The sequence below is a fragment of the Ctenopharyngodon idella genome, chromosome 15, assembly GCF_019924925.1.
Source record: "Ctenopharyngodon idella isolate HZGC_01 chromosome 15, HZGC01, whole genome shotgun sequence".
NCBI classification, from domain to species: domain Eukaryota; kingdom Metazoa; phylum Chordata; class Actinopteri; order Cypriniformes; family Xenocyprididae; genus Ctenopharyngodon; species Ctenopharyngodon idella.
In genome coordinates this window covers 15,705,397-15,730,612 of record NC_067234.1, presented here as the reverse complement: position 1 = coordinate 15,730,612, position 25,216 = coordinate 15,705,397, and the positions used below count along the sequence as shown (strand labels likewise).

The 25,216-nt window shown below is 36.1% G+C and overlaps 1 protein-coding gene across 2 annotated transcripts in view; it reads left to right on the top strand.

Annotated features, from left to right (window-relative positions):
- The window catches only part of trim3a (tripartite motif containing 3a), a 32,768-nt gene that overhangs the window by 5,625 nt on the left and 1,927 nt on the right, over positions 1 to 25,216 (top strand). For both annotated transcript variants that reach the window (XM_051861921.1, XM_051861922.1), the window contains exons 2-13: positions 13,294 to 13,467; positions 15,164 to 15,404; positions 17,150 to 17,301; positions 17,569 to 17,749; positions 17,928 to 18,275; positions 20,840 to 21,230; positions 21,805 to 21,908; positions 21,994 to 22,161; positions 22,905 to 23,073; positions 23,182 to 23,241; positions 23,541 to 23,611; positions 23,848 to 23,988. In XM_051861921.1, coding sequence (XP_051717881.1) covers positions 13,322 to 13,467; positions 15,164 to 15,404; positions 17,150 to 17,301; positions 17,569 to 17,749; positions 17,928 to 18,275; positions 20,840 to 21,230; positions 21,805 to 21,908; positions 21,994 to 22,161; positions 22,905 to 23,073; positions 23,182 to 23,241; positions 23,541 to 23,611; positions 23,848 to 23,988 — 2,172 coding nt within the window. In that variant the 5' untranslated portion in view covers positions 13,294 to 13,321. The remainder of the gene's footprint in view (positions 1 to 13,293; positions 13,468 to 15,163; positions 15,405 to 17,149; positions 17,302 to 17,568; positions 17,750 to 17,927; positions 18,276 to 20,839; positions 21,231 to 21,804; positions 21,909 to 21,993; positions 22,162 to 22,904; positions 23,074 to 23,181; positions 23,242 to 23,540; positions 23,612 to 23,847; positions 23,989 to 25,216) is intronic.

The window sequence follows — 25,216 nt, the reverse complement described above, 5'->3', positions numbered from 1 at the left end:
TACCGCCAATACAAACTCTATGCATTATCAGTCATATTTGACGATAGTGGTCCTGACAGAATTAATTATATCTTCATTATGTTTTTTTTTTGTTTTTTTTACACTTTTAAAAACCTTATTCATCAATGACCCAAATATCAGTAAAATTAAAATAAATAAATTAGGTAATTAATTAAAATTATATCCTATAATGTATCATGCAATATCATATTTAAATAATTTATGCATTAAATAAATAAATAAATACATTTATCAATAATTAATACAAATTTATCATGCTATAGGTTACTGCAGATACACAGAGAGTGTCCAGATGACCTCACCACACTGCTGGTGGACAGTAACACAAGTTTACATAGTGTGACTAATGACTGCTTTGGAAAATGTGGCCTAACTTGTACCGCAGCAATTTGCCTTTGCCTCAGCGTCAGCATCTTATGTCATTTACCAAAAGACAAATGGCTTCGTTTTTCATCCCTTTGCCTGTTACAGTGTACTAATGAGTCAATGTGGCGTTGAATAATCCTTGGCTAAATGATATGGAGTAACTGATAGGAACTAATGGACAGATTCATCCATCTGGTTTTAAAGACGCAGGGAGCTGTGTGGCACAGCAGACAAGGCTTTCATTAGGCTGAACAGGAGCCAAGCATCTCTCAATGGACTTGGCATCTGGGCCACCTCAGCAGCAGGACAGCCATGTCTTTATGCCTCATAACAGCACTCTTTGGTTATTCAGGATCAGATGTGATAAGACATTAATGAACTGTCTCGTTTGTGATGAGATCCGCTCTTGGTTGTGTGTGGATAGAGATCAGAGTTGATGTTATTAACCTCCTCTGTTCCAACCTTGATTGTTAGTTTGCCAAAAGAGCTGTATGATATGCTGATATTATTATCAGAAAAAGCCACTCAGTGTTTATTTTGACACTGATTAGAAGTGGATTGCGTTACAGGCTGCATTTGAATTGATCTACTTTCACACCAGCTTCCTGTAGCAGTCTTTCTTGATTAATGTGACAAGTAAATAGTATTAGTTTAGTCACTATTTACTTATGTCGGTAACAATTTATTTTACAATGTCGTTGTTACACGGTACATGTAGTTACTGTAGTAATAACTCAAAATTATGCATAATTACATGCAATTAACCCTAACCCTAAACCTATGGTAAGTACTAGTACACCACGGTTATCGTGGCCAAGAGAATTCACGATATTGATATATTGCGATATCTATAGAAACCTTTAAGCCAATGAATCACACCATTGCATACAAAAACTACACTTAAGGGTAGTCGGATACTGATAAACAACTGATAAACACAAGGCACAATAATTTTTACTTTTTGCATTCTCTGTCTTTAGCAAATTTTTATGAAGGAAGACAAGCATTTAGTTTATATGATTTCAAGCTGGAGTAAAAAACACTGCCTGAATGTATCCTGAAGAACTAAAAAGACTTTCTGATGCACAATTTAAACACCATGCTATGTGATTTTATCTAGAGGCAGAAATTATATTAGTCTATTTAGAGTAGCCTATTTCTTTAAAAATGTTTCGTTTAAAAGTAGATATTTCAAGCTTTCTATAGGATATATTCCTCATGTCTGTGAGGCAAGTAGCCTATACGCTGAGTTTCGGTTCATTTATGAGACGCGCTCCAGTTCACGTGCAAGCGATCGCGCCGGCGCCTCCATTATATTGTCTGCTATATTTGCTTCTTATGTATTAAATCCAGGCAATTTGTTGATGAAACATTGATTAAAATTAAGATACAATTTATACAAAATGAAAATCACTTTAACAAAAGGCTTTCTACAAAACAAAACTTAATGAAGTGGTCTAAATCATGTCTGACCCACTCCATGTCTCCCGATATATTGCGCATCTTATGATGTATAGCTATCTTATCTTACTCGTGCTGTTCACTTTTCATAATTAACATAGATGAAATTAAAAATAACATTATAATATTTAAAGATAAATATGAAACTAAAAACGTTTTCGCTCACATGTTCTGCTATGCATTTTGCAAGGCAGTAGCAGCTGCGCGCGCTCCATCTTCTTCTGTTTTATGTCAAATGGCAGCGTTAAGGTGAAATACCGCCACCTATTGTATGTCAACCAGGTACTGGTGCTGGATTATTTACGTGTCATATTAAAATGCGTATTATTCATTTTAAATATTTCGGTTATCACAATATATTGTCACACCCTTAATTAACACGATATCGATTTTTCATGTTTTGAATATCACGGTTATCGCCAATACCGGGATATCGCGACACCACTAGCAAATACATGTATAATTACACTGTAATACTGACACCTTAAAATAAAGTGTAACCCTTATGTCTCGTGTCATGACAAAAAGATAGTTTTGAAGAATTGCACGCAGCTTTTTTTACATACATGACAGATCATACTGGCTTTCTTTCAAATTAAAAAAAAAAAAAAGAAAATAAAGGTTGTTTACCTGAATTGGTGAGTCAGTGAGTTGAACTTGAACTGGATTAGTCATTTGTGCGAATTAATTATTTATTTGAATTAGTGTTGTCAATAGTCAGTACTAAAGTTTTAAAAATGTGACGATACCAGCATTTCCCTCTAGCATTTTGAGCTCTGTTGAGTGGATTCTTAAACATCTCTGATTGGCGATTGTGTTCATGCACTCAACAGATATGTCTGTGATTGGCTACAACACTTCTAAAACATGTTATAAATAGACCGCTGATAGACATCTGCTTTCAATTGCTCCCGTGTGTATCTGTGTAAGGGCTCGGTGAAGAAAAGGAGGCCTATTTACAATATGTTTTTGAAGCGTTGATCTTTGTAGCCAATCACAGACATATCTGTTGAGTGCGTGAACACAATGGCCAATCAGAGGTGTTTAAGAATCCGCTCAACAAATGCTAGGGGGAAATGCTGGTATCGTCACATTTTTAAAATTTAAATACTGACATGGTACCCAAGTCGGCACTTTTGACAGCACTAATTTGAATGGGTTCTTTTGGTTAAACTGTTGATTTAACATTCAGGTCACAAATCGGACTGAACGATTCATTGATGCATTTTCTGGAAGCATTGTAAGCCTAAGATGATCGCAAACACCATTGGTGCCAATATTTTCAGTGATCTACTTGCAGCCCTGGTCTGGTTCTTGAATTTAACTCACTGACTTTTCCATTTTCTAGTCCAATTTGTGAACTGGATCAACAATTCATTGAAAAGAACCAACCCAAAAGAATGATTTATTTTCAAATGGAATTGATCCAGTTCTTGTGTTCAACTCAATGATTATCAGAGCCATTCTTGAGTTATCATATGGCTTTAGAAGAGTCACGTGGACCACTTTTATGCTGTGCCTTTTTGAAGCTTGACAGACACTGTGAACTGTTGTGTATAGAAGAAAGCTGTGTAAACGTCCTCCATAAGGACAGAAACTGGGGTGTGAACTGTTCAACTTTCCCTTAAAGCAGTGGAATTGCACACTCAAATGTTAAACACTAGGCCTTGAACTTTGATCTTACATATTTATACAGAGAGAACAATAAAACTATGCAAGATCATTGCTCATAGTCCAACTGTGAAATATATCATGCAATATAAATCCACAGCCAGTGTCTGCAAGCCATATTAAAAGACTTTTGCATTTGTTCATTATTTATGGATGTACACACCGGATGTTGATCCGGTGTCTGGAAGTAACAGGAAGTAACTGTCCGGCCCACGTCTGCAGTTCAAACCAGACATATAAGGATAAAGAACCACGGATGCATCATTTCTGTTAGTGCTCTGAGACTCAAGGCATCTCCCCAGACATAACACTGTAAATGCCACTTACGCAACTCTCAGCATGCAAGATCAGCCTAGTTATATGGGATAAATCCATGCAACTGCTTCCTCTGGGTCTTTAGATGTCATACGTTTCTTAAAAGTCTAAACATGTGGATATCTGTATTGAAGGCACACTCTGAAGACCTGGTGTCGAGGGTCTTTTGTAATTGTTTTCTGCAGCCCTGCGATAAATTGCTTATTGCCTGCTGTGTGCAATATCCTGCAATTAGACACAGGTAATGGAAAGAGTCACATGCTGTATTGCTGAGTGGCTTCACTAATGTTGACTAATTGCCAGAAAGTGAAATTTATAGAAATGATGCAGTCTTGGACTATCTACTGAACTCTACTGTCCTAAACAGGCACTCTATTATTTTAGTAAGCTGTAGGGGAGGGAAGGCGGTCTCTGTCCCAGGCAGATTAGACCCAGTTTTTTTTTTTTATTGTAAGTCAGCGTTACAATCCTATTAAACGCCATTCCTGCTGAGAAAAGATCTTAGAATTGGGCATTAAGAAAGAAATATGTTAAAGGCCCTTAAAACCTTATGATATTCAGTTTAAGTATATCCACCTTTATTCTGTTATGAATATTATTTTTAATATTAGCATGTGGAGATGTTGCATTATACGCAACCTATATATATATATATATATATATATATATATATAATATACATATTTTTTTATCCTAAGCCACTTGATTATGATGATAAGTATTTCACAATGGCTGTTGCTGTTGAATATTTATGCTTGCACAGAATGCACACTGTAAATGAGATGCATTCAGCAGAAAATCATAAATCACTGTATGGTGGGGTCGGTACTGTCTGCTGTAGAAGGTACTCTAGAGCTGTACTTGCAATATTTTGTTTTTCATTGTGTTTGTCCACATTACTATGCAGCTTTGTGGGACATCTAAAGGCATATTTGTGTAGTTTGAGGTAAAGGTTCACTGTGTGGTATATATGAACTCTCTATGCCAGTGTAAAGCCAGGATAAAAAACGATTCATCAAAGATTCCTGTAAAACAGTATCAGTATTTTAATATGACAGTAAACAGTAAAAAATGTATCACAGTCTTGACGTTCTGTGTGAAATCATGAAAGACTGTGGGATCACAAAACTAATTGTCAGGTTTATGTTCTGTTTTGGTTTGGTCCCCAGTTCCTGTCTTCCTTAGTTGATGCATGCTGTGTTCGAAATTGCCCCCTATACCCTTATTCACTATTCCCTACATTAGTCCACTAATATAGTCCACTTGAAGGAGTGAATGAAAATAAGTGAGTGAATTCGGACACTGAGTGCGTCGGAAGGGCTGCCGCTTTTACATAGTTTGTGCTTGCTGTTTAATAATCATTTGAAACATAGCAAACTAGCAGCTCCAGTAGTAATGAAAAAAATTATCTTGCACTCTGTCATGTAAACTATAGCATAATTAAACAATTTAATAATCAAGTAAAAATAAATGTATACCTGTATGATATTATGCTGCAACCACAAGCGTAGTGACCAGAGGATGGCTGCGGTCAGACGCGGGAATTCGTTCGGCGCACGGCGCGACTCTCACAGTGCATTATGGGTATTCTCTAGTTGTTGAGTGTACATTGGTTGTACACTCATTATTGTGGCGCATTGTGGAATTGAATGAGTGCACTCAATAACATCCACTATGGTTTCAGGACACCACTACAAATGGCTGTCCCCTCAAATAGTGCCCTATTTAAGGGTATAGGGGGCGATTTCGGACACAGCCCTAGTTTCCTAGTGTGTGACTTTGTTTCCTAGTTTTTTGTTACCTGAGCAACCTATTGTGTCCACCTACCCCTTGTTAACTCGCTCATTTAGACTCTGTGGATACTGCCTGATTAGATTATTTCCTTGTCTGTTCTTACATCTATTTAAGTTAGTTGTTGTGTTCCTGCGTCTTGTTTTCTCTCCTGAGTGTTAATTTAATCTCTCCTGAGTTATTGTTAAAGTTTTACTGCTGCAACTAGATCCTGCTTAAACTCATTCTTGCTACAAACACCGTGACACTAATCTGATGTTGTTTTTTTAGGAAACTATTGCATATATTGTGAATACTGAATATACTGTGACTATTAAAGTTCTTACCCAGCCTTCATTGGAGGTATACATAAGGAAATATGATTCCAGAGATAAAAATGTAATGTTATTTTATTGGGTTTATTTCTTGGTATTAGCTATAGCAGCAATATAATAGAGTGGCTTTTGATTGTCTAAATCAGTGATTAATATTAACTTTATTACAGACATATTTAAGATCACACTAAACTCTGTAATATCTTCACTAAGGGAAAACATTTTTCTTCAAGGCTGGATTTATGAGGGTGTGAATATACTCTATGTTGTTTTCAAGAGTATCTGATCCAGACTGTTCATGAGGTTTTGGCTAATTAAGCTATTAACACAGTGTGAGAAGGATTAGATGAGAGTATCGCATAATATGGTTTATTGCTACAAGTTTATATTTCACATTCTAAGCAAAGCAACATTATTAACTTAAACCATTTCTTAATATTTAATTTGCTTAAAGGTACACTGTGTTTTGATAAATATTTAAATAATGAGTCAATACATCATCAATCCTTCTTCCAAAATGTGTTTTTGTCTTACCCTGATTCACTATGGTAAGCTGGCATGATTTTCCTGGTGAATTGTGTATACGTCACTTGCCTGTGCGTGCCTCGTCATATCCGTAAATAGAGAAAAGTTGCTCTGTGTATGGTGTGGGAGTGGCATAGGTTAGATGTCACAATGAGTGAGAAAGGTTGACATGGATCAGTTAATTTTGAACCTCCAGGGAGTCAAAACGCAAAACAGAGGAGAGTCTGCTGGCAAAAAGAGAACGCTACAGAGCTCGTAATAAAACAAGAATCAACATTAGCTTGGCTTTTTGAAGGTTGCGAGAGCTGAGGGATTTGAAATGTTGTAAAAGCTATGCAGAGATGATGTTTTTATTACTCAACAGGTGAGTAAGTTTTTTTTATTGAACAGATAAATTGCCATATGTAGCTCTCTAACAGTTCTTTGTAAAGCATTATCTATTGTGGTCATTTGATTATGGCTGTTGCAGCTCTGTGCTGGAATTTATTTTCAAGGATACATCATGTCTATTAATGGGTATAGCTATATATAACATGTTTGTCTAGTCGGCTTGAGATCCTTTCCATTTAAACTGGTTTTATCTCTTAAGCCTAGTAGTGAATGTTTTATGAGCAGTACCATAACCATATTCATCCGCACAGTCACACAGAGCCAAAGCACAACCAAAACAATGTTCTTCCGCAAAATGCATGCAGTTTTGTTTTTTTAACCACTAGAGAGCCAAAAGTTACATAGTTTACCTTTATAATATTGCATTTTGCATGATTAGTGGTTTGGACTGACTTTGGACTACTCTTGTCTCCAGTAAATGCTATAGTTAAAACTAACCTAAAGATTTCAAATTTATATTACAGCTATAATTTGGTCATCATCTACCCATCCTCATGTTGAAACATGGGGGGACTGGGACTAACTTTCACATGGCTGATTTTCCACTGACCATAAGATACAAAAAGTAACATGTTTACTGCCTAATTATGGTACTTTTTCTCAAGTCTGCCCATAGGACATGGACTGTAATGACAGACACAGACTCAGGTCTGAAATGCTACAGCTAAAGGCTTTTGAAATTTCTACTGGGCTTTAGAGTATGCATAAGAATCTTGAGAGCATGAAGAGAGGGAGAGACAGCGAGAAGCGGTCAAAAAAGGAGGGAAGGGCAGCTATGATGTCAGCGTTCAGCTGCTCTCATTCAGGGCTTATGATGAAGGGGGTGGGGCGGGACAGCGAGGGGGGCTGCGCTGGTGTTTCTTGGTTACTGGGCTTGGCTAGAGCATGCAGGAAACCAAACAATGAGGTCTGCTTGAGAAAATCCACAGCTCTGTCTGGTGTGTTTTTCATGACCATGGATAATCTTTCTAGTGTTTTGTGTGTGTTTATACATTGGAATTAACGCCCATGTGCAGTAGCTAAGCAGTGGGGCAAATTTGCTAAACAGTTGCACAGCAATTTTTTGTGCATCATATTTGCTATCATTAAATTATATTATATACATTTGCAAATGTTACTATTGTGTACATTTTCTATTGATCATGACAGCATTAGGGGCTGTTTGCACAGAAAACATTTTTTGCATTCATTTGTACATTTTTGCTGTTTAGCTATTTCTGTTCTTTTCGTTATTGCACCACATCTCATAACCATTCCTGAGGGCTGCGTCTTGCATTTTTAAAAGCAAAAATGTGTTCTGTGTGAATGGCCCCATAATGGATCAGATGATGATCTAAGGAGGGAGCACATCATACCTGTTGTGTTTGGCTTTTTTATGCTTTTTTTTTAACTTAGTGTGTAATGTTACTGGTTTAGCATAAAAAAGATCTGCAAGGTTACAAAGATCAAGTCCACTCCAAAGGGAATCTAGCTTCCAAAAACTACAGTGAACGACTCGTTTGGACTACAACACATTTTTTCTGGGTTTTGTGAAGTCACAATATTACTCATTTAAATAATCCCTGCCAAAATAATATACAAATAAAGGGGTGAGGCCTGGTTGAGCTGCATTAGAGAAAACAGTGTTGCTGCCAAAAAGATGCTGTTTTTTCCAACCCGTTTCCAAAACTCACAACTTTTAGGTATGTCTTATTATTTGTAGTTGCATTTTCTATTTAGAGTTCCAATTATAAGTTTTATGTTGTTGCTATGATGTAAACAAAGGGCAAAGCTTTTTCTCTGCTCACCTGCTACCCAACATGTCAGGCTCACTGCCCCTTAGGAAAATTAAACACAGATTTGTGATTGATTACTGTTTGTATTACCATAGTTTTCCAACAAATACCAAGTGGTGTATTTGTATTAAGTGGTGTATAACATAACATTGTATCTAAAATGTATTAGAAAATTACAAAAAAAAAAAAAAATATATATATATATATATATATATATACCACATATCACAAACGTCCTGTGAAATGCATGCTTTGCATTTCACAGTGCGTGAAATCCGTTCTGCACGATCCTCTTGTTTGTTAACATTCTGAAAGCTGCCGTCCGTAACTTTATTTTTGGTTAAAAATTATCCAAAATCAATTTTTGAGCAAGTACATAACCAGCCAGTGTTCAAAACTATCTCCTTACCTTAGCCCGATTCACAATGGTAAGCTTGTAATAATGTTTACTAATTCAAATGGTACTAGTGGGTTTCCGCGAGCATGCAGCCGTTCGTCTTTGTGTCATTACGTCACAACTGTTTACATAAAGGAGTCCCAGCTAGTAGACTATATGGCATGTGCTGTAGGCGGCAGATCATTTATAGCCTTTTCTCACAGCAGCTGCAATAATTAAACTTATCATTTTGATGGCGGATTGTAATCCAGTAAGGTCTAAATGACAATCATCAGTGACAACTGGAGATTCACCCGTGGTCAAAAGCAAAAGACTTCGGACTGTGGAGTGGCTACAGAAATGGAAATCTACAGGTAACACTAATACACACTAATAGTCACGCAATGCTGATGTTGTTAACATTAACAATTTGAGAACAAAGTATAACAATAATAATAATTTGCACGGTTTGACGTGATCCGAGCTAAGCGATCGTTAGATTTAATCACCATTGTTAGCGTGTTTTACTGTAATGCTTTTTTTGGTCAGAACAAAAGTGGCAGACATGTTACTTACTTGTTCAGATGACATTCTCCGGTGAAAATTCTTATTTTGGTCATACTTTCAAGACGTAGAATCCGTGATTACGAAGAACAGTATCCACACTGATGTGGTGATTGACAGCAAACATTAGATTCATCCGCGCTGAGAAGCCGTACTGATGCACAATCCACGTAAAGATGATAATTCTGCAAATAACTGCAATTGCACGTTTCAAACAGAGATGGCGACAAAGAGGCAAAACTTGCGGACTGTAGCTTAAGTCTGAATCAGGCTTGAATTGGTTTGAAATTGACGCCATAATATTTACATCTGAGTAGAGCTTGCGGTTATGGTAAGGGGCGTGACAATCACAACACACTGGGCCAGCTAACCAATCACAGCACATTTCCTTTTTTAAAAGGAGGGGCTTCTTCGAAACAGACTGGGGGGAGAGGTGCTGTAATAATGTAAATTATGTGAGAAATAATGTTTTTTGAACAAACAAGCATGAAAGCATATTCTAGTACACCCCAAAAACAAAATCAAGACTAATAGGACCCCTTTAAAATGTGCCTGATTTGCATAATTTCTTTAGTGAATTTGGTGCTAAAACATAGATACAGACGTGTGCAAATAAACAGCGTCAATTACTGTACTGCTAGCAACATTTCCCAAGGGTTTTCTCTCTTCTGTAATAATAAGAACAGCTGCTTTTTTGAATTTCATTTTGGAAATCTTTCTCATCTTTATATTTATCCCAGTGGCTAGCAATGACTAGTTAATCTCTCTTGCTCTCTCTCTTTGTCTCTCTGTGTGTGTGAACACAGAGGAAGGAACTGGGAGGATTTTTAGGAAGTGCCTTTTAGAGGCTTCCTTTTTTTTCCTTCCTCCTGTGATGAGACAGAAACGAAAGGTGTGGCAGATAGATAATATTTCTAATGTGTGTGCTTTTTTGTTTTGTTTGTTTTTTTTAAATTATTATTATTATTAAAGTCTGAAGAGGGGAAAAAAACACTTTAGGGAGCATAAAGAAAAGAGAATATTGCTCCAGGGAACCACAATCTGCTGCTTTTCCACAAGCTGAAAATGAAAGATTACATAAGAAGCACAGAACGTCTGACGTTACAGGTTAGTCATGAGGGAATTGGGAGGTTTCTAATCCCAGGATGTGAAGGATGAGTCTGCAGTTTTCCTGTCTTCTCACAGCTGCTGGTGTGTTCATTCATCACTGCACTAATGTGAGATACAGACCTTATTTCATTTGACATGAGTAAAAACGAGGCTGTGAGAGACAGAAGTACAGTGAGGTCTTTCCAAAAAATTTAAGATGGACAAAAATACTACATAAACTTTTTTAAATCCTGCTACATTCATTATTTACAATATTTTTTACAAAAATATAATAATAATATATATATATATATATATATATATTAAATATTAATCACATATAATGACAGTTTAATGCACTATTTTTAATTCTGCATTTAATTTTTTTTACAAAATAAAATATAAAACAAACTTTCTGAACTGCCAAAGTACACAAACAACGCCAATTGAATACACTTTTCTTAGTAAAAACAATTAGGAAATTAGGCGTGACCTGACCTCTACCAGCCTGTTTGACGTTACATGGACCTACCCTTTTATTTACAGTATTATTTAGTACAGTTATAGTGTTTCTCCAGCTGTTCATGCTTGTCATCTAAGAAGAATTGCCTGCCATGTCACTTGTGTTTCAACATGGAATATAAAGTAGACAAAATCCTCACACTCTAATCCTAAAATGGACAACAGAATCAGACGTGGGTCAGAGTTGGAAAATCATGGCAGACGAGGAAGCACATGGTCGCTGAAACAACAAACAATACCATGTGCTTACACAAGCACACATTCACAGACAGACAGATGACCCTTAATAACAGAAAGACTGTTATGTTTTGGGTATCATGGGATTTCACATTTGTTTGTAAATGATAAACTGCTGCTCTGTTCACATTTATTTATATTGAACAATAACGTGTTGTTAGTTGATGGACGGAACAGGGTTAATCTGTTTTCTATCTGAGCTGACAGATGTTCACATGGATGTGTATCATGGATATAGCTGATGGCCAAAGCTCCTGCTTTCAGACATTTCAGGCTGTTCCTTCCTATGGACACTTTTACGTCCTAGGGGGTTGAACAGACGTTCTTTTAGTTATTATACACACTATCATTCAAAAGTTTGGGGTCATTAATATGTTTTAAATGTTTTTGAAAGAAGTCTCTTGTGCTCACCAAGGCTGCACATCAAAATACAGTAAAAACAGCAATATTTTCGGCATCATGACTTCAGTCTTCAGTGTCACATGATCCTTCAGAAATCATTCTAATATGCTGATTTGCTGCTCAAGAAACATTTCTTATTATTATCAATGTGGAAAACAGTTGTGCTGCTTAATATTTTTGTGAAAACCGTGGGTTTTTTTTTTTCAGGATTCTTTGATGAATACTAAAGTTTAAAATAACAGTGTTATTGTAAAATAAAAATCTTTTGTAATAAAATAAATGTATAAATGCTAACTGTTCTGTCGTTGGCTGCACAGACGAACACTGAACACTATTTAGAGTCTCCTTAGCTTGGATAGCCTGCAAGTTGACCCTGGGAAGCTCGATTGCTAAAAAAGGAGCGTTTCTGTCCGAGCGGTATTTTGCTACAATAGCAATCTTAAATGTTAGTCTGGTGTGTATGGCTCTGTTTGGCAAACAGGTACGCTAAAGTGGGCGTCCATACGGGTTTAGCACAAAAGATTAACATGACGGCACATGCTAGTCGATGAGTTGAATCAACTCCACAGCAACTACATACATTTATCGACTAACCGTTCAGAAACGTCCAGTTTCATTCTAAAAGTTGTATCTTCTTCCTGAGTCTCTCCATCAGTGTCGACTCCGGTTTGAACAATGTAAGGCTGAACACCGTGACTGACAATCCTCATTTTGGCTGCGTGAGATTCTCCAGCTTTGTTGTTGTTGAGCGACCGAAGATGTTAAAGCTCCACCCTCTTTTGGAAAGCGGGGCGGGAGCAGCAGCTCATTTGCATTTAAAGGGACACACACAAAAATGGTGTGTTTTTGCTCACACCCTAATAGAGGCAAATTTGACAAGCTATAATAAATGATCTGTGGGGTATTTTGAGCTGAAACTTCACAGACACATTCTGGGGACACCAGAGACTTACATTATATCTTGAAATGTCACTTTTTGATTTTTTATTAGTCATTGCTGAATAAAAGTATTAATTAAAGAAAAAAATCTCACAGACTCACAGACAAAGTGTATAAAGATGTGTTAGTGTATAAATGAATGTGTTGCCACTTTTCAAATGCCTGTTATATTTTGTTATACACTTGTTCTCGACCCAGACTTTCAATTTAACTTTTCAATGTAAATATTATTAGAATGTTTGTACTGTGCAACAAATTGTATTTAGTAATTATGCACATTTTGGAAAACATATTTTGTAAAAGTGTGGAAATATTATTTAATTGTATTTAGGTGTGATTTTATTTCAGATAATGTTTAATTTTACTCCCTCAGAACCTTGCCATGCATAAAAACCTTTATTGTGTAATTTTGCATGAAATCAATGCTTTTGCAAGCTTATGCAAAATTTCCTTGGTCTCCTTGGGATTGTTGAGATGAAATAGGCAGAACTACAGCTGTATTCAAAGATTAACGCTCTCTCTCTCTTTCTTATAGTCTGAGAGGCCTCTGTCTCTTCATTTGAATGCCTCTCACGATGGCTAAGCGGGAAAGCGGCAGCACCAGCCCGGTGGTGCGTCAAATAGACAAGCAGTTCCTGGTGTGCAGCATCTGTCTGGAGCACTACCACAATCCTAAAGTCCTGCCCTGCCTGCACACCTTCTGCGAGAGGTAAACTGACACATCACAATAGAAAGTGCTTCGTGCATGAATGATCAAATGATTGCAATCACGCAATAGCCTGAATGTTACTTTCAGAATATGCTAAAGACTGTCTGTGTTCACTGGTGTGGAAGAAACGTGCTCAATACCGCCCAAAACACTAGAGGTCTGTCGCTTTGGGAGTGTGTCTGTAAAATTACAGCAATCTAGTTGTCTCCAGTGTTGGGGAGTAACCACTTTTAAAAAAAGACACTAAACTAACTACATTTTTAGTAGCACGACAGTAGCTTGACTGTTTTCAGTGTGTTAATAGTGTGCGTCTTCGTTTTTTTTTTTGTAATATTGTTTTATAGCCAAACATAGCTTTATAGCTCTCTCTCTTATGAAGTGTTGGGGAATTTTATTCACTTTAGTGAATCAGATCATTTGGATAATTCAGTTAAATGAGCCCCCATCCAGATGCTGTTTTTAAGTCTTTTTTCTGTAGCCGTATTTAAAATAATACAATAATTTTACAAAATAATGTAACAGTTATTAAATTAAAAACACAATAAAATACAATTTATTTCCAAATTGCTGGAGTATACATACAATGTCAATTTAATATGCTTTTTTACACTGTTAATCCTGCCACAGGCTAGCCACACTGAACATTTTATACAATAATATAATATTTATTATATTTAAAAAATATATATATAATTACATAAAAAACAAACTTTATTTCTGAATTGTCATCAATTTAATACACATTTTAAAAAAGAAATACCACAGTCCAGCCACACTGAAATAATACTTACAATAATTTTACAAAAATATCATATATTCAATTAAAAAAAAAAAAAAAATAATAATAATAAAAAAAAAAACTTCTGGATTGTCAAAGGACACATACACATTTTATATACTTTGCACTTAAACCCCGCCATAGTCTAGCCACATTTAAAACTTTACAAAATAATATTTATTAAATTAAAAAAAAAACAGTGCTAAAAATAATATCAATTTAATACACTTTTGTTAATCCTGCCACAGTCTAGCACATTGAAAGCATCCAAACGGCATCTGATTAAATAATTAGTTATATTTTTTGAATTAAATGCTTAATACATAACAATGTAATTTAAGCAAAATTGAAATGGTTATGAAAGACGTCACTGCCTTGACCTCACAGTGATTTACTGCCGCCCATTGTTTTTCACCTCTTGCATAAAGTTCAACATTTCTCAAGATTTCAACACTCACCACTATAGAGAATGAATTTGAATCCCCCGCACAACTCCACCATGCCAGTGAACATGTACACTTTGACGTAATGCTCTTCAGGGCTTCCAGAATAGTAGGAAAGCAATGACTCAGATGCAGGATTGTGCTTTAGAATGGCTGTCGTATGACATAATGTTTAGAAACTGCCCGGTAAGGCAAAGACAGAGATGACCATATTCCCTCTGCTGTCACTGAGCTGGAATGTGAGCCTCATTTTTTTCCGCTTTTATCAACAGATCATATGTTCCTCACATGACTGTTAGCTACTTTCATTTTCTATCATCCTGTCAAAATATTTACCACTAAAATTTAATGAGACTGAAAAAATACAGACCACTATTGATCACCTCTTGGGTTATATCTTCATTTACAATCCATTAGATGTGGAGGGAAATCTTTACAGCTTGCTTTTAAGTCTTGCACTATGTTTTCATCACAGATGTCTCCAGAACTACATCCCCCCTCAGTCCTTGACCCTGTCCTGCCCAGTGTGCAGACAGACCTCCATCCTGCCAGAAAAGGGTGTTGCAGCATTGCAGAACAATTTCTTCATAACTAATCTGATGGAAGTGTTGCAGAGGGAGCAGGACTGCACCCGTCCCGAGGCCTCAAGTGGGCTGGAGTCAGCCGGTGCCGCTACATACGCCCCGCCCCTGTCCTGCCCCAACCACGAGGGCAAGGTAAGCATGCACACATATGGACTAATGAACTAAATGTACATACTTCGCTGCTGATAGGTGTTACGGTTATGGACTCTTATTTTGATATTCTGTTCTGTTTTCTTTATTTCCTGTTTCGCTGCTCTGTTTAGTTTTGGTTTCCTTGGTTTCTGATTATGCCCCTGTTTCTGTGATTATTATCAGCTGTATCTTATTTATATACCCTGCATATATACTCTCTGTTCAGTTTAGTTCTTTGTCAGTTCTTATTAACGTTAGCGTTAACTGTGTACTGCAGTGTTTGACATTAAAGACTGTGGTAACACTTTACAGTAAGGTTTATTAGTTAACATTAGTTAACTACATTAGTTAACATGAACTAATAATGAACTGCACTTCTACAGCATTTATTAATCTTTGTTAATGTTAATTTCAACATTTACTAATACATTATTAAAATCTTGTTAACATTAGTTAATGCACTGTGAACTAACATGAACAAACAATGAACTTATTTTTTTTTCATGAACTAACGTTAACGAATATTAGTAAACTGTAACAAATGTATTGTTCATGGTTAGTTCATGTTAGTTAATACATTAACTAATGCTTAACTTAACCTTATTGTAAAGTGTTATTATTATAATTTGTAGTTATGTGCCTATGAATACACCAAGCTAGTTCTTATTTACCAGAAGTGCTATTTTAGTATTATTTATATATATAACGGTTAGTTCCTGTCCTTGATTCTGATTGGTCAACTGTTTTGATATTGTTCATTGAAGCTTACTGTATTAGAAGAGTATTGTGAGAATTGTGAGAAAGAGATCGAGTGAGTGAGTTTATAACCTGCATTCAGATTTAGCTTTTCCTTCAGGTCAGTCCTATGTTTAAATGTCCGATGTATTATCTTGTCCTTTTAACAGTTAAGGGGTTTTCCCGTGACTGACAGCGCTACTCAAAGCATTTGTCAGTTGCGTCTTGTTCCGTGTTCACAACAATTCAGTCTTTTCAATGTAAAAGTCTTCGCTACTGACTGACACACTCATAAAGACAGTCTTTACCGCCATCTAATGGCGTAATAATGTAACTTCTGTTGCTGTTCACGGTCAGGGACTATTTTTTTCCGGCGGAAGTAAGGCTTTTATTGAAAGTTTACTTCATGGAAGTTGCATTGATACATATTTTTGGCTTTAATATTTGTATCATGTGGTAACCGTTTTATAAAACTCCGCTTCGCGTCGTGCCTAACAACGCCCTTCAGCCGTGACTTATTCACAATACAGCACAGCCTCGAGTACCTTATTGCTTATATATATATGTGTGTATGTATATATATATATATGTATATATATATATTATTGTTATTGTTTTTATTATTATTGTTATTGTTTTTATTATTATTGTTATTAAGCTTTATTTCAAAAAGATAAATGTATTTAAATGTTTTTATTTACTTAAGTCGTTTTTATTTATATACTATTTAGTATACTGTTTTAATTTAGTGTATTTAGTATATACTATTTCAGTTTTCTTTTTAATTTTAGTTTAAATGTAATCATTTTGTTATGTGCTCTTGTCATTTTTATTGTTTTAAATATTTCTATTTAGGTGTAATTGAATTTTAAATTTAAGTTTTTCATCTGATATTTGTATTTTATTATATTTCTGCTTGTTTCAGCTAATATTTATATTTATTTTATTTCATACAGTCTTTCTCCATCAGTGTGTTCAGCATTTCAATGAGTTTTTGCCGCCCTCTGCAGGTCATGGAGTTTTACTGCGAGTCTTGTGAAACGGCCATGTGTTTGGAGTGCACAGAAGGAGAGCACAGAGAACATGTGACCGTTCCACTGCGGGATGTTCTGGAGCAGCACAAAGCTGCGCTGAAGAACCAGCTGGATGCAATTCGCAACAGGTTCATGCAGCCAAAAATAATACTAAGCTCACTGTTAATCTGAGCCAGTATTTGCAGCTCATTTTAACCCATTCTTTATACACTGAATCATTCTTTAGGTTTAAAACTCAGATATTTAAAATTAATGAAAATAAAATACTTGTTTTCCCTTCTTTTAAAACATTTTTTATGAGTCTCTGCTGTGTTTGCATAGCCCACTGCTGGAGTCACACTATGACCTCCTTACGGAAAGTTTGACTGAACATTGCCCTCATTCTGCATCTGCAGGCTTCCTCAGCTGACTGCAGCCCTAGAGCTGGTAAATGAGATCTCCAGGCAGCTAACAGACAGGAAGAATGAGGCAGTGACAGAGATCAGCAATACATTCGAGGAACTAGAGAAAGCACTGCACCAGCGCAAGACTGCCCTCATCACTGACCTGGAGAACATCTGCAGCACTAAGCAGAAGGTGAAAAGCTTAGTTCACTCAAAAAAAAAAAAAATTCTGCCATTATTTACTCACCCTTATGTACTGTAATTTCAAACCCATATGCTGTTATGTGGACACAAATATTATTTAATTATTTGTTTTATTTTATTAATTTTTCAAGGGGCATCTGCTGTAATTATATCAACTGTTGTTGCAGGTGCTGCAGGCTCAACTCACTTCATTACTGCAAGGGAAGGAGAACATCCAGAGCAGTTGTAGCTTCACAGAGCAGGCGCTGAACCATGGCAGCCCCACTGAGGTGCTCCTGGTGCAGAAGCAGATGGGAGAGCGGATGGGCGTTCTGGCCCGCCACGCCTTCCCTGAGCAGCCCCATGAGAACGGCCACCTGGACTGTCAGGTGGAGACAGAGGGGCTGCGTCGCTCCATACAAAACCTGGGAGTCCTGCTCACCACCAGCGCCGTGGGCCACACCAGCGTGGCTACTGGAGAGGGTCTCAGACATGCAGTTGTCGGGCAAAACACCACTGTTACAGTGACCACAAAGGTTAGTGGCAGTAAACACATTTAATTTTTGCATATATTCTAATAAAGAAAATAAAGTAGTCGCTATACTCAAGGAAATTTATTTTAGCATAAAATGTGATTTTTACCTATGAGCCTGTTACTCAGTTCTTTATATTTAGCAGGCTGAACAGGTCCTGTAAATTACACTGTGTCACTCGAACCAGGGCAAATTGAGTGTAGGCCGGTTAAAATTAACAAAGCTTATTGGCGATTACAGCATGTTATTATCCAACGCAATGGCAAATAGGCTTTCCAACTAATGTAAATCAATATTTACATAGTATATTAGTAGTAAATATATATCTCTCACATGTCCCGCATTGTCCCGCAAAGTCACATATAATGTCCTTCAACAACGCAGTAACCGGGTGATCACCCTAGTTGTAGTTAGTGTTCAATGCACCCATATAAATGTTCTGTCTGATAAATAAATAATAAATACAGTTAAAATGAATGATAGAAATATAAACAATAACATTATTTTTTACTTTATATTTTAATTTATTGTACAGTAAAAAGTAAAAAAAATAAATAAATAAATATATATATATATATATAATTTATGAATATACGGCGTATATATATATATATATATATATATATATGTGTGTGTGTATATATATATATATATATATATATATACGCCGTATATTCATAAATGTATAGTGCCCTCCACTAATATTGGCACCCTTGGTAAATATGAGCAAAGGCAGCTGTGAAAATAAATGTGCATTCTTTATCCTTTTGATCTTTCATTAAAAAAAAATCACAAAATTCTAACCTTTCATTTAAGTAAAACAACTGAAAATGGGGGAAAAAGCTTATTATGAAATAAACGTTTTTCTCTAGTTCACGTTGGCCACAATTATTGGCACCCAGTTGTTGCAACGTCCTTTTCCGAAAATAACAGCTCTGAGTCTTCTTCTATAATGCCTGATGAGTTTGGAGAACACCTGACAAAAGATCAGAGACCATTCCTTCATGCAGAATCTCTATAGATCCTTCAGATTCCCAGCTTCATGTTGGTGCTTCTTCTCTTCAGTTCACCCCACTCATTTTCTTTAGGGTTCAGGTCAGGGGACTGGGATGGTCATGGCAGAAGCTTCATTTTGTGCTCAGTGACACATTTTTGTGTTGGTTTTGATGTTTGTTTTGGATCATTGTCCTGATGGAAGATCCAACCACGGCCCATTATTGGATTTCTAGCAGAAGCGGTCAGGTTTTGATTTTTTATCTGTTGGTATTTGATAGAATCCATGATACCATGTATCTGAACAAGATGTTCAGGACCTCCAGCAGAAAAATAGGCCCACAGCATTAAAGATCCAGCAGTATATTTAACCGTGGGCATGGAGTACTTTTTATCCATGTGTGCACCAAACCCATCTGGTGGGTTTGCTGCCAAAAAGCTCTTTTTTTAGTTTCATCTGACCATAGAAGCCGGTCCCGTTTGAAGTTCCAGTCTTGACTGACAGCTGAATATGCTGGAGATTGTTTCTGGATGAAAGCAAAGGAATTTTCTTGAAACCCTCTCGAACAACTTGTGGGGGTAATTATTTTAGGCTTTCTGAGACTCAAGATTCAACTAATCTCTGCAATTCTCCAGCTGTGATCCTTGGAGAGTCCTCGTTCACTCAAACTCTCCTCCTCACCGCGCATTAGGACGATTTAGACATACGTCCTCTTCCAGGCAGATTTGTAACATCTTTAGTTGATTGGAACTTCTTAATTATTGCCCTGATGGTGGAAATGGGGATTTTCAATGCTTTAGCTATTTTCTTACAGACACTTTCTCTTTTGTGAAGCTCAACAATCTTTTGCTGCACATCAGAACTATATTCTTTGGTTTTACTCATTGTGATGAATGATTACGGGAATTTGGCCTTTGTGTTTCCTCATGTTTATACTCCTGTGGAACAGGAAGTCATGGATGGACAATTTCATGTTCATGATCACCCTGGTGTGCTAAAAAATGTAAATATAGATGGGAGTATACTTCAGAGATATTTTACTCATAATAATTTCTAGGGGTGCCAATAATTGTGATCAACATGTCTTGGAAAAAAATATTTATTTCATAATGTGAGTTTTCCCCCACTTTCAATTGTTTTACTTTGATGAAAGGTTAGAATTTTGTGAATTTTTTGAATGAAAGATCAAAAGGATAAACAATGCAGATTTATTTTCATAGCCGCCTTTGCTCATATTTACTAAGGGTGCCAAAATTAGTGGAGGGCACTGTATGTATATATATATATATATATATATATATATATAAAATTGTTATACTTTTTAATGTATTTAATTCTATAATTTGCTTTGAATTTATGAAAATAATTATTTATTATTGAAAAATAAATTAAATAATTTTTTATAAAAATAACTTTCTAATATCTGCCAAAATGTTGTAGGTTTGATTTATGAAACACCATTGTGCCCTTGAGCAAAGCGCAAACCACAGGTTATTTCAGAGGGACTGTCCTTGTAATAAATGCTGTAGGTTGATTTAGGTTCGTAGCATAAGCCTTCAACTGCTTTCTCTAGGACAAAGACGGTGAGCTAGTAAAGACTGGAAACGCTGCACTGAGGGCTCAGATCAGCGGTCCAGATGGAACAGTCACCGAAACAGACATAACAGACAACAAGAACGGCACTTATGAGATCGGCTACACTCTCCGCTCAGAGGGCGAGTTCTCCTTCTCCGTCCTGCTCTACGGGCAGCCTGTGAGGGGCAGCCCCTTCCGCCTGCGAGCCATTAAACCCTGCGACGCCCCGCAGTCGCCCGATGACGTGAAGAGGCGCGTGAAGTCTCCCGGAGGAGGTGGAGGGGCTGGAGGGCATGTGCGCCAGAAGGCGGTGCGCAGACCCTCAAGTATGTACAGTACAACGAAGAAGAAGGAGAATCCCATAGAGGATGAACTCATCTATAGAGTGGGTGAGTTGGGTGTTTTATTTACATCTTTACATCAGATTGTATCCCGAATTCCAATAATATTTCAGAGATTGCACTAAATATATTTTAAAAGTATACTATATTTTGGTATTTGAAGGTTTAAACAAAATATATTTCCAACTTGAAAATATATTTCCTTAAGCCACAAGATTTACAGCATATATTTAGCTTATATCTGAAATATATTTTGGTCAGAAAAGCTAGCCCCTAAAGTTACATGGCGAAGAAAATGCAGAAAAATGTTTTGCGTTCCCCCGAGAAACTTGTTCGTTTGCAAAATATTATCTCGGGGGAACGCAAAACTTTTGCGAGCAAACGCAAAGTTTCTTGGGGGAACTTTTTTCCATTAGGGGCTCTGTATAATCACTGGAAATGCCATGGGAAAATAAATGAAAATTCTCTGGTCAAAACGTGTGGGAACCCTGTTTTTTATAAAGAAAATAATGCAATAATGTTGCAGTCTTTTAAGTTAACCTGTAAAGATGAAAAGGTCATTTCTGCTTTATTGTTGGCCTGTGTCAGAAAGTGTCAGCTGACCTCTTATTTGATGTGACAGGGACGCGGGGGCGAGAGCGAGGGGAGTTCTCCAACCTGCAGGGCATCTCTACCACCAGCAACGGACGAATCGTAGTAGCTGACAGCAACAACCAGTGCATACAGGTAAGACCAGACGGCCACCTTTAACAAGAGAATATATGAATAAATGTGGACTAAATCACTTTTGATGTATTCTGTGATCTGATAGGTGTTCTCCAATGATGGTCAATTTAAATTGAAGTTCGGGGTCAGAGGTCGCTCCCCTGGCCAGCTCCAGCGCCCCACTGGTGTTGCAGTGGACATGAATGGCGACATTATTGTGGCCGACTATGACAACAGGTGGCTCAACATCTTCTCCCCAGATGGCAAGTTTAAGGTAAGTTGCATTTTCTTTCATGATTGTAGTTTTAATTGTTTAACAAAAAATTATTAATATAAAAAAAAAAAAAAAAACATTAAATATAAAATGTATTACAATTCTTTATTTTAAATTGTAATTCAGTAATGACTTTTTAAATTAAATTAAATTAAATTAAATTAAATTAAACAATTCTAGAAATCACACATAGTCACGTGGCAGATTTGTTACTTACTTGTTCAGATGACATTTTCCGGTAAAAATTCTTATTTTGGTCATACTTCCAAGACTACAATCTGTGATTCTGAAGTACAGTATCCACCGATGCGGTGACTGACAGCAAACATTCGTGCCGATGCACAACCCACGTAGAGATAATGCCGCAAATAACTGCAGTTGCAGGTTTCAAACAGAGATGGCGAAAAAGAGGCAAAACTTATGGCATGCAGCTTTAATAAAACTAATTAATACATTAGCTCATCCATGAACATGATTTCTGCCCATCGGATTGCTTTCCACCAGCTATGGAGGTGAAAACTACAATTCCCATGATTCCATGCTCACTCATGGCATCATCAAGCTAAGCCTTTGTTATTGTTTTGAAAAAGCGACCTCTAGCGGTGAAACTTACATACTGTGCCATTAACTCACTTTTCCAAGCATCAGATAGCATAATAATGTTGCTATAAATGTCTACCACGTTGATTTGATTAATTGGTTGCTAATTATGTGCTAATGTGTTTTTCTTGGCTTTCTGGCAGAATAAAATTGGTGCAGGTCGGCTGATGGGACCTAAAGGAGTGGCTGTGGACAAGAATGGTCACATCATCACAGCAGACAACAAGGCCTGCTGTGTCTTCATTTTCCAATCCAACGGCAAACTGGTGACCAAATTTGGTGCCAAAGGAACATCAGAGAGGCAGTTTGCAGGTAATGTTTCTTATATTGTCAGTTTGTTGTGCTACTGCACTGCTCTTGAGCATTTATTTCATGGCCAGATCATGTTTTGATCAGATGCCTCTTTCTGTTTCTCTGCAGACAAAAGTACTCCGAATACACCAACAGAGCCAAAGCAGAGTAAATCTGGCCCTGCCTTCAGTGCGTATTAAACTTTTTTTCAACATTTCTTGTTGTATCATTGTATATTGAATGAGGTCATTTTAAAACAGAAAACTACTCTGGAAAGCTTTGTAAAATAATTGATTATCCACATAAAGAGAGCAATGCTGAGAGAAATGATTTGTGTGCATGTGTGTGAGCATGTGTGTGTGTGTGCAGGAAGTGGTTGCATAAATCAAGTGTTCTCTGTGCTGCCGGACTATTCCTTAGAAACAAAACAGCAACTTCTTAATGTGATAGTAAATCTCTCTTTTTCTCTCTCCTTCTATGGCTGTAAGGTCCCCATTTTGTGGCTATAAACAACAAGAATGAAATTGTTGTGACAGACTTTCACAATCATTCTGTTAAGGTACGGTGAGTTCTTCTGTTTTATTGCGTAAATTGTTCCACATGCCATAACGTGTAATTGTCAAACTCTAGCCAGGTCTGCTGTTTCTTTCTTATTATGTCCTGCCTCTAATTAATGACACATCAGTGTAACTTTTGCTTTTGTGCATAATTCAAAGTTGCTAATGATACACATTTCTTAACATTGTTCATTTTTTTTTGTGGTCTTTTTTTCTCTGGATTTACAACTTCTTGCAGGTTTACAATGCTGATGGAGAGTTCCTGTTTAAATTTGGTTCACATGGCGAAGGGAACGGCCAGTTCAACGCACCCACCGGTGTGGCTGTAGATGGCAATGGGAATATTATTGTGGCAGACTGGGGTAACAGTAGGATACAGGTAGGTTATGGAACGTTCTGATTTTAATGTTCACATTAAATATGATTTATAGTAGTTTTATAGTTTGGGCAAATTCATAAATTTTTGTCCTAAAAGTTTATGTAAACCTGACTGTTTATATATAATGACCCCAGTATTTGCACACTTTAGACAGAATCCCAAATGTGTGAATTTCATTGCAATAGATAACAAAATATTAAATCAAATAGCATCTGCAATTTCTGCAATTATTATTTGCAATTACTTTTAGCTACCTAGCCTATATATAATATATATATATATTTGTGACCTGGGACCACAAAACCGGTCATAAGTTGCACGGGTATATTTGTAGCAATAGCCAACAATACATTGTATGATTTAAAATAATCGATTTTTCTTTTATGCCAAAAATCATTACGATATTAAGTAAAGATGATGTTCCATTAAGATATTTTGTAAATTTCCTACCATAAATATATCAAAAATGAATTTTTGTGAGTGATATGCATTGCTAAGAACTTCATTTGGACAACTTTAAAGGCGATTTTCGATTTTTGGACAACTATAAAGGCGATTTTTGCACCCTCAGATTCCAGATTTTCAAATAGTTGTATCTCAGCCAAATATTGTCCTATCCTAACAAACCAAACATCAATGGAAAGCTTATTTTATTTAAAAAAATTGACCCTTATCACTGGTTTTGTGGTCCAGGGTCACATGTATATATATATATCATATTTGGTGATCATATATTTATGATTTTATAAATATAATTTGTAATTTCATTTTAATTTCTAATATAGTTATATATTTTTTATTAAAAACAATTTTCAAAAACATGTTTCATTACTTTTAGGCGCCTAGCCCTATTTTAGTTTATAATTTTATTTTGTAATTTCATTTTATTTTGTAATATATTTTCATTTTTTATTTATTATTTCATTTTATATTATACCAATTGGTAACACTTTACAATAAGGATTAATTTGTTAACATTAGTTAACTGATGTTAACAAACAAGACCTTATGGTAAAGTATTACCATATAATTATATATTTATTTTTATTTAAAAAACTATTTAATATAGACTTTTTTTTCAACCACCTAGCCCTGTTTTATTTTTATATTTTTTTTTAATAATTATATACTGTGTGTGTGTGTGTGTGTATATATATATATATATATATATAGTATTATTATTATTATTATTATTATTATTAAAAATCAATTCTACTTTATAGGCATT